The 10,772-nt window shown below is 42.5% G+C and overlaps 2 protein-coding genes across 8 annotated transcripts in view; one reads left to right on the top strand and one right to left on the bottom strand.

Annotated features, from left to right (window-relative positions):
- The window catches only part of LOC131709038 (zinc finger protein 184-like), a 110,700-nt gene that overhangs the window by 63,864 nt on the left and 36,064 nt on the right, over positions 1-10,772 (bottom strand). The window lies entirely within an intron of this gene.
- The window catches only part of LOC131696721 (zinc finger protein 271-like), a 35,793-nt gene continuing 25,397 nt past the window's right edge, over positions 377-10,772 (top strand). The window contains exons 1-2 of one of the 7 annotated variants that reach the window (XM_059010552.1): positions 377-536; positions 4,838-5,335. In XM_059010552.1, the coding sequence (XP_058866535.1) occupies positions 4,870-5,335 (466 nt within the window). In that variant the 5' untranslated portion in view covers positions 377-536; positions 4,838-4,869. Of the gene's footprint in view, positions 796-4,834; positions 5,336-10,454; positions 10,749-10,772 lie in introns of those variants that run through there. The other 6 variants (XM_059010553.1, XM_059010551.1, XM_059010550.1 and 3 more) reach the window with 6 other exon arrangements.

Genomic DNA, 10,772 nt, shown 5'->3' with positions numbered 1-10,772 from the left:
GCTGTTCATTTGGCCGCATGGATTAAAAACTTAAAACAAAAACAATATAATTATACGACTCTGTTTAAGCCTACATTGTGTTTCTTTCCAAATGCAAACAAACATCGACTTTTTGAAACAAAAAATAGAATGGTGGAATTGTATGTTTAGGTTATTCTATTTATTTAAAGAAAATTATTACAGCCACGTTGTTTTTGTAGGATGTGTATGCGCTAACAATTTAGTTGTCTCTGTGTCAGGAATATTGAATAATGTGCTTCCATCAGCGCTGTCTCTGAAGCAGACATTATTTACCGCTGTAATAAACTAGACAGATAGCAACACACGCTGGAAAAAAACAACCAAACACACACACACAACCCGCTGCTCCTTTCAGCTTGAGTGAAACCCCGCAGTGTGAGCGCTGTTGAAGAGCGGACGCATGGGACTCCATCAGCTGCAGCTCAACACCGTTCATGGGTCACATGACCTGGCGGGTCACGTGTAGCGCCGTTTGCGTCACTCGGTTCAGCTGAGGCTTCAGTCCCATCACTAAGGTGAGCCTGCTGGCATTTCAAACACGCCGCATAACATAAACACTGAGCCGTGCAGGGGCTTGTTTTGGTTAGTTACAAGATATTGCGTACCAGTTTGTAAGTCGTGGACGATAAAAATAAAGTAAGTTACATTATTATTTTAATTTTAGTTGTTGCAGGCCCTTTGTTTACACCAACTCGGCATGGCGGGCATCAACAAGACCGGTTCAATTTAAAACAATTAAAATAAAAGGAGCCGGGGAAATCCATCGAAAGTAAGGTAACGGTGTTTTTATGTTTAATGTTATTTGAGGCCGAGTTACTTCTTTTGAGGTGCAGCAAAACTACTGATCTACTGAAGTGCAGGGGTGGCTGAACTTCCGGACCCTGCGCGCCGCACAGCAACACCGAGATCCGCGTGTTATAAAACATCGAATGCAAGACATTTGAAATACTGGCATGGTTTAATTCTCTCCAAAATTATAACGAATTATTGCACTTACTCTGTGCAGTAGTTATTTATTGATGGCAGGATTTTAAACTTGCCTCAACTGAATGTAATTCAAGTGTAAATGAACCTTTGCTAAAATGCGCAGCAATCACTTGTACAATACCAATAATAATGAATGCAATGCGTTTTTATTTGTATTGTTATTCTTTTTATATATTTGAGTCACTAATAAATTAACGTCGCTATTTATTTTCTGTATGCAATTGCTTTCCCCGTCAATTCAGTACCGTTGCTCAGCTGTTCAATACGTCTGATCAGAGACAGTATGGAGAACACATGATCAGTTTTACTTGTTTGCTGCTCGGTTTAATATGAGCCAATTTACACATTCACTGCATTCATGAGACGGGCGATTTTAAAATCCCGTCTCAAAGCGTTGCGGGATTGTGGAGCCTGTTGAAAGCCCTAGTCACAAGTCGACTGCGGCAGTAACGCAGACTGGCTGAAAGTATGACTCACAGCTACGACCACTGTGCTGCGTCAAAAAAGTCTGTGAACTCGGGGGAGCTTCAGCCCATCCTGCGCACCCGTAGAAGTGTCTGCAGCTGACATACGGCTTTTGTCTGCGAGAGAAGTATAAACCAACCTTTAGTCTTTTATGCACATCAGCATTGCCTATACAGCACTTCTGCTACGCCTGCTTCGATACACGATCACACCACCACTAAATTGTAAGACACTATTTGAACAATGCCTCCCCCCCCCCCGACATGAAACGCTAGCTCCGCCCCTGATTGTATTTACTACTATTTCTCTGTAGAACTTACTCTTACAGTACACATTTACTATAACTGCTCTTAGTCGAAATCGCTCCCAAATGTAATTAATTATTTACTGTATTTATTCTCTTATTTGAATTTGCTCATATGTATTATTATTATTATTATTATTATTATTATTATTATTATTATTATTATTATTATTATTTATTTCTTAGCAGACGCCCTTATCCAGGGCGACTTACAATCGCAAGCAAATACATTTCAAGTGTTACAATACAAGTAATACAATAAGAGCAAGAAATACAATAATTTTTGTTCAAGTGTGACAAACCACAATTCAATAATACAGCAGATAATAGTGATAGTTACATCAGGATATGATTAAATAGTGATAGTTACATCAGGATATGATTAAGTACAAAATACTACAGGTTAAACACTTGGCAGATTACAGTATTCTGAAGTACAGGATTAAATGCAGTAAAATAGAGCACATTTAAATGAAGGGTGATAGTGTCCCAGGATACAACAGATGAGTTCTACAGGTGCTGTTTGAAGAGGTGAGTCTTAAGGAGGCGCCGGAAGGTGGTCAGGGACTGGGCAGTCCTGACATCTGTAGGAAGGTCATTCCACCACTGCGGAGCAAGGGTGGAGAAGGAGCGGGCTCTGGAGGCAGGGGAGCGTAGAGGAGGTAGAGCCAGTCTTCTAGTGCAGGTGGAGAGGAGAGGTCGAGTGGGGGTGTAGGGAGAGATGAGGGTCTGGAGGTAGCTGGGTGCAGTCTGGTCAAGGCATCTGTAGGCTAGTACAAGAGTCTTGAACTGGATGCGAGCGGTGATCGGGAGCCAGTGGAGTGAGGGGAGTAGTGGAGTAGCGTGGGCGAAGCGAGGCAGAGAGAACACCAGGCGGGCAGCAGAGTTCTGGATATGTACTACTGACTGTTGTATTTTATAACTGCTCTTATCTGATATTTTGTATCAACGTGTAAGTCACCGTGGATAAAAGTTCGGTACTTGCACTGTCATTTTTGCTTTTTAGGGGCAGGTTCATCAACACCACTAGCCGTCGTGACACTTCTCCAGTAAAAGCGCGCAGAAGCATATGTATAAGCACACTGTGGCAAAGTGATAATTAGTGTGCAGGTGCAGCAATCTAACAATGAAAAACAGACAACAAAGTACAGGTGAAATGGTTTCTGTTTTATTTTGTAATCCAAACCGTAAACAAAAGGAGGGCTGGCAGTACGCAGCGGTGCGTATTGCGCAGTGGATAATTGTGGGTTGCAGTCCTGTAAATAAGACTAATAATCCAGTACATACACACAATACACAAACACGGTCACAAGTCCAAAGTGAGTGCTGTAGTGCTCGTGGTGAGGTACAAGTTATCCGTGATGCAGTGTGCAGTGTTGTCCGGTTTTGGCACTGGCCTTAAGCGACAGCTCCGGATCGTGTTCGCCGTCTAATCCAGTAACAAACAACAGTTATTAAAGATGAGACAGACAAAATAAACAAAACACTTGTGGTACTTTTCTCTTCAGAGGACCTTTTTTTTTTTTTGCTGTCGCCAACCCCCCCCCCCCCCCCCCCCTTTTAGTAAACAGTACGATATTTAGAAAAATATGATTTTCCTAAAGTAACGTTGTGTGTAAAATGGAAGCAGGCTCCACACAGGCAGTAGCTTCATGCTTGAATTCAGAAGTTTATTAGCAACAATTAAACACCAAAGTAATAATAAAATAATAAAAATCTATCTCTCTGTGATGAATTCCAGTCTACCTCGCGCTGTCACTCACTCGCACAACTGCGCTCAGACAGGCCCTCCTATTTATCTCTGCATTAAGCTGCGCCCTCCATCCACCTTCACCAATCCCGGGCATGCCATTCGGGCCCCAATCTCCCGCCAGCATTCTGTGGGTACAAGTGCATGTCCAGGAATAATGAACACGGACAGACAGACAGACTGGCAACACCCCCCTGCCCCTGCTAGCTAGTGGCGTGGCACAGCAATCATTATGTAATTGTGGGAAAGTGGTTTGTAGTGCGCAGGTGCAGAGGTGATGCAGCGCTCCAACAGTAACACACACACAGTTCACCAGTTTAGCTGTTTATACGTGTCAACGCTACACGTACAGTGTACCCCGACGCCGTCGAAAGCCGGAATTTAATTTAAGTTTTATTTTCACTGTCTGTGTCGCTGAATCCGCAATATCCGAGCAGAATGAAATGGTCCACATGAAGAGATCTTACCAAAGGGACCACACATCCACATTTTTGTGCAAATCCATTGAACAGGGTCAAAGTAAAGCACAGAAATTGCGGTTTAACGTTAACTGCCAACTCAGCCCTAACTATATATGTCCGTGGCTTGTTTATCAAGATGGCAACATGTACTGTACTGTGCACACACACACACACACACACACACACACACACAGAGTCCACCTTGGTTAACTCGACACCCCACGGGGATGCCATTTAGTGTTGAGTTATCCACGGTGTTGAGTTATCCACGGGTTCACATGAGCCATGGCATTTAACATGCATATAAGTAACAGAACTCGCATGTTTACAGTAAGTTTATTTTTAGTTAAATGTCCTTATGAAAACGGTTGAAAGAACTGCAGTGAATGAATCAATTACAGTACTGTACAAACTCTGTATTCTGATTTGGTTGAAATAAGAATTAATAAACTACAGTGTTTTATGAAAACAATCCAACCACGAACTGTCTGCACAAACTGTCTGTACTTTTAGGTATTGGCTTGTACTGTCTAATGTGACGGGTTAAATAGCAAAAGATAAATGTACATTATACAGAATTAACTCTGTGAACAAATACAATAAACAAACTGTGTTTCACAAAACAAACAATAAAAAAGATTCTCAATATTCAATGCAAAGCAAAGAAAATACGAAATAAAACTTTTTAATATCGGGCTGTCTGACCCGGATCTCCCAACACAGAGCACTTATCTACTCACAACGTCAGTATACGCAGAGCACAACACGCTCTCTGGCTTAACAAGCTTAAACTTGAATGGCATTAGTAGCACTGTATTTAAATAAATAATTCCTTGTTTTCCCCAGCAGCTACTAAACAGAATCCAGTGGACAGTGTGGAGATGGAATCTGTCCAGATTAAAGAGGAGTTCCCTGAACTTGAACCTGTCCCCATTAGAGTGGAGTTCTCTGGGCTGGCTTCCCTCCCCATTAAACAGGAGCTCTGTGAGATGCAATGTGACAGCAGTCAGCCAGAGGTCTCTGACATTAAAGCTGAGCACAATGACCTGGAGATCCCCCAGACAGAAGAACCCCTTCCTGTTAATCAAGAAGAGATGCTGGAAACTGTCCATATTAAACAGGAGCCCCCTGAAGTAGAGTTTGACCACATGGAACCAGGGAAGGAAGAATCCGAGGACTTCAAACCAAACATCCCTGAGCTGGAGCGTGTACGCCTGCGGGAGTGTAGCGTGGTGCTGGAGAGAATCTGCGTGAGAGAGCAAGGCGCTGGAGAGGAAGGCTCTCCCAACAGCATGCAAGGAGGTGGAAAGGAAGACGGGCGCTCCCATTCAGAATGCAGTCTAGCAGGTGAGTGACTCCCAGTAGCTGTGACATTGTCATTCTAGATTGGGTGATATCCACAGTGTGGTTCAAAGGGTGGGGTGGCGGGGGAGGAGGGAGGGGGTTATACCAAGGTGGAGAAACACTAAAGTACTGTACGTATCTGTGGAAAGGTGTGGTTATTCACTGACACGAGAGACAGAAGAGTGTATTTGACAACACCATACAGGTGCCCAGTTTTATTTATTACTCCCCCCCCCCCCCCCCCCCAAAGTGCTTTAGTTTAGCCTGCAGAGGGCGCTGTTGTCCGTGGCTTGAATACCAGCGATGGTAGACAGAACCACGGAAATACCCACAGGTAAACAGAGCCGCTGACGCACTCACAGGTGCTCTCAAATAATAATAACAAAAAGAGAAAATAAAACACAGTAATGAAAAACTGCAAAGAAAAGATGCTGCAGTCAGCAGCGTTACCCCGACCGTCGCTCCCCGCACGGCCCGGGTCCCTGTCCTACACTTTACCGCTCCCTCAGCCTGCTTCCTGTACACTTACCGGGGTCTGCCCAAGGTTTCCCCGCTATCAATATTTAATTATTTTTTTCATTTTCCGGCCGGTCTCGGTGCTGGAGTACAGCTTCCGCTAGCTCGTTGTTTTGTCGTGCAGGGGCAGAGCTGAGGGAACAGCAGAATGTTATTTTATAGGTTCAGCAAATCCCCCCCAAGGCTCGCCTCTCAGCCACTCAGAGAGAGGGAAAGCCCACACACCCTCTCTCCCACCTCTCTGTGTCACTGCCATGACTGATATATTGTGGAAAGTGTTGAATTTAAATCCAGGGAAGTAATGTTAAAACTTTACAATGCATTAGTAAGACCTCACCTAGAATATTGTGTTCAGTTCTGGTCACCTCGTTACAAAAAGGATATTGCTACAAAGAAGAGTGACCAGAATTATCCCGGGTTTAAAAGGCATGTCGTATGCAGACAGGCGAAAAGAACTGAATCTATTCAGTCTTGACGATCTGATTCAAGCATTCAAAATCCTAAAAGGTATTGACAATATCAACCCAGGGGACTTTTTTCGACCTGAAAAAAGAAACAAGGACCAGTGGTCACAAATGGAGATTAGATAAAGGGGCATTCAGAACAGAAAATAGGAGGCACTTTTTTACACAGAGAATTGTGGGTGTCTGGAACCAACTCCCCAGTAATGTTGTTGAAGCTGACACCCTGGGATCCTTCAAGAAGCTGCTTGATGAGATTCTGATGAGATTCTGGTAAGCTACTAAAAACCAAATGAGCAAGATGGGCCAAATTGCTTCCTCTCGTTTTTGTAACCTTTCTTATGTTCTTATTGTCTTTCCTGTTCATATTTTCCAGGTTCCAGTCCAGCACCTGAAGCGAGGGCGGACAGTGGAGAATATCCTGTTTGTGGGAAAAGTTTCACCCAGTTAGGGCATTTTAAAATACACCAGCGAACTGACACGAGAGAGAAACCGTATTGCTGCTCTGACTGTGGGAAGAGTTTCTGTAGGGTAGACCACCTTAAAATACACCAGCGAACTCACACAGGAGAGAAACTGTATCACTGCTCTGACTGTGATAAGAGTTTCAGTCGGTCAGGACACCTTGTTTCACACCAGCGAACTCACACAGGAGAGAAACCGTATCTCTGTTCTGACTGTGGGAAGAGTTTCAGTCAGTCAAACAACCTTATTTCACACCAGCGAATTCACACAGGGGAGAAACCGTATCGCTGCTCTGACTGTGGGAAGAGTTTCAGTCAGTCAAACAACCTTGCTTCACACCAGCGAATTCACACAGGAGAGAAACCGTATCACTGCTCTGACTGTGGGAGGAGTTTCAGTTACTCAAACAACCTGAAAAAACACCAGCGAGTCCACACACTCAATTACATTGTAATTGTTATATGAACACAATGCTACCAAGGTTGAAACCTTTCCTGTACAATTGTTTCTGTGTTGACCAGTCCTATGTATATAATCACAGATGGGTTGTGTCCACTGTCGCCCAATGCAGGAGTTAGGATGTGTTGCAATGGAGCTGCACTGACTCATGCTGGAGGCTCATTGCACCATTATTAAAATATGAATGCAGTGTTCAGTGTAATAAGAGATAACAGAAGACTGTTGTGTTATCTTTGTGTGTGTGTGTGTGCTCTCTGCAGTAATCATTACACTTAGATCCCCCCAGCTGTACAGTTAAGAATAAAACATGTTGGGAAAACAAATACAATAATAATGTTAAAATGAGAGTAAGATCAGCATTGCATCTTCACCATCAAAGAGCATTCTCTATGGCCCTCTCTATCCAAGCCTTTTACAAGAACCTCACCAAGCAAGGGATGAGTATGGAGCCTGAACTGCTACAGTTGAGTTAGTCCAGGGCAGGCTTGAGGCACAGAGACTGAACTGCTCCCTCCCTCCATCCCTCACCCCCTAAGAGAAAGGGTGCTCCCTCCAGTCCAGGGCAGGCTTGAGACACAGAGACTGAACTGCTCCCTCCCTCCATCCCTCACCCCCTAAGAGAAAGGGTGCTCCCTCCAGTCCAGGGCAGGATTGAGGCACAGAGACTGAACTCCTTCTCTCAAAGTGTTATAGTAGATTTGAAGCAAGGAAACTGGTTTAATATGCTGGCCCAGCTCGTTTGTGGCTTGTAATCACATCACATGGTGCTGGAGAGCCCCTTCAGGCAGGTTTTAGAGGTGTCTTTACATCACCGCGGTCCTGTAATACACTTTTATATGCTGCTTTTACTACGGGTTATTTGAGACAGTTTTGAAATGTATAGCTCAGCTGTGGCCAAACGTTATTTCAATTGGAATGTTGGTAATCATGGTTTTGTTGCATGTTGAATATGATAAAGGGGTTTCGTTAAATTAGATGTTTTTCAATGGCATAAAAAGTCTGTTTTTTTTTTGTTTTTTTTTTAACATAAAGGTTGATTTCATTCATTCTCTGCCTGAATTAAAAAATAAAGATTGAAAAAAAAAACCCAGAATTATTTCTAAAATAAACTATGATATGAATCATCAATTCGGCAAAATCTAATATGAAATACTACTGCACTACTATTATGGCTTCTGCTAGTAGCCTTTTGCGATGTCATTTTGTAGTTTGTAGTTGATGCAGGACTTTTGGCCACAGCTGTAGAATACTCCCTAATTCTAACAGAGACCCCGTCGAAACGCATCACGTTGATGCCTTTATTACAAAAACATGATGATTGTGAATTTAAAACAGTAATATTTTTCCAGCAAGAGGCAGGAATTCAAATGCAATTCAATAGAAGCTAAATCATCATCATCATCATCATCATCATCATCATCATTATCCCAATTAGCAATTTCCTGCCGACTTTCAATTAATTAATTAAATGAAGTCTTAGTAAATAACAAACACTTATTTTAAAAGCCAGAAGCCACCTTATGTTAAAAATAATTAAAAAAAAAAGATTCAAGTTAATAAATGAAATTGAACAGAGCTGGGGGTTGAATTGTCAAGACTCTCGTGGGGTCCTGTGGCGAGGTGGGAGATATATTCAAGCTCCCAGAAACATGTTCTGAAGGAAGCCAGACATGCTATTGTTTCACAAGACTCCCTGATTAGCACTAATCTCAGACTACCCTGCCCAAGCTAACATTAGTTCAGAGATGTCAAACTCAGTTCCTGCAGGACCTCTGTCTGTTCTGGCTTTCCTTCCTACCCCCCAGCTCTCAATTACTTCATTGGTCGAGTTATTTGATTAATTTATTGGACAGATTTAACACTTCTCTCCAGGCCTCAAAATGTTTCGTAGGTCGTGTACCTTGAAGCAAGTGAATATTAAAAAAAAATGTATCAACTGTAAAAGACCTTGAAAAAATATTAAATATGTCCAGTTGAACAAATAATTAGGTCACATATGCTAATTGACAGCCTAAGCTGGAATGAAAATCAGAGGCTCTCGAGGCCAGGAGTCCGACACGCCTGCGTTAAGTAGTTTGACTTCACTGCTGATTTGTGTTGTTTGACGCTGTGCAGAATTCCTGTTGATTTCCAAGATACTGGTTAATCTTCCCCTCTAGTTCCAGCTAGCACACAGCTCTCCTGGGTATTGCAACACTTCAGCATGTTTAGAGCTCGGATACAGTGCTTTTAACCCCGCACTAAACTCCAGGTGAAGAAGATGGAAACCAGTTTATCCTCCTCTACAAATGAATAGAATTGGAGTCAAATGAAAATTCTAAATTTCAAAATGCAGAAATGTTTATTAACATTACCCACTTGCTGAGCTGCTCTGCAAGGACAATATATATATATATATATATATATATATATATATATATATATATATATATATATATATATATATATATATAATATAATTTGTTATGAGGTGGTGGTATAAATACATAATAATTTTAAAAAGTCTTTAAAACCTTCAGTTTCCAAACAGTGAATTAGCTGGAAATGCTGCTTTACAAGCACAGTGAGATCCACATTCAACTCAAATGGTGTCTAACAGAGCACTAGGAAAGAAGAGGCTCCCTCCCTCAAAGAGAAAGAAAGAGCGCCCCCTCCAGTCTATAGAGATGTAAAGCAAGGAGACGGATTCCATGCTGCTTCACTGCGGAACGAAACCTTGTCATGTGACAGAAGGGCTTCAGTGACGTATTAAACGGGGACGTGCAGTCATATAAACATGCGGGAGTCTGCCTCTGACGGAGCTGGGACAGATTTAGGAGGTTTCCCAGAACAGTCGAGCAAACCTGGCGACCAACTTCATTGATTTTGCCATTGCAGAAGAGATAGAAGCAATTGAGTTTCCCTTCGGGGTCCACCACCTTCAACAATTACAGCAACCTCGGAAAATAAATAAACACATACATATATATATAGTAACATTGTCATGCCTGTGAAGCAGGACTCGGGGAAACGCTGTTAATTCTTAATACAGGTTTATTTGAAAACCAATATCCTGGACAGCAGCAGGACAAACGAACTGGACAGACAACAAATCCTGCATTGCTGCAGGTGCCCGGATCGTTATTATTATTTTATTATAGGTCTGTACATCGGTTTTACTAGTTACATCCGAGAATTAAATGCAAACGCGTGATATATGCACATGTATGTCGTTTACAATAATACGTTGTAATTTCTGCAAGCTGTTTTCGCATGTATTTCACACCCCCACACCAGGTGGCGGTATCCCCTTCACTAATCCTGCACTTGGCTCTCAAAGCCCCTCTTGCACGGCTGGCGCTCTTCCATTGTTTATAGGGCGGGTCTGCTTCTGCGCAGCTCCTTTTGGAATGTGCAGCGCATGCGCAGACTCGCAGGGTGTAGAATCCTGCGCTACTGGAACTCAAAGATAAACAACAACAAACGCTAGAAGCAGAGAAAGAAAAATACTAAATGCAGCAGATGATGTTAAAACAGTAAGTTCCGTTTTGTGTTTTGTT

Source organism: Acipenser ruthenus, chromosome 41 (assembly GCF_902713425.1).
Source record: "Acipenser ruthenus chromosome 41, fAciRut3.2 maternal haplotype, whole genome shotgun sequence".
NCBI classification, from domain to species: Eukaryota; Metazoa; Chordata; class Actinopteri; order Acipenseriformes; family Acipenseridae; genus Acipenser; species Acipenser ruthenus.
This window is presented reverse-complemented; position numbering and strand designations above follow the sequence as displayed.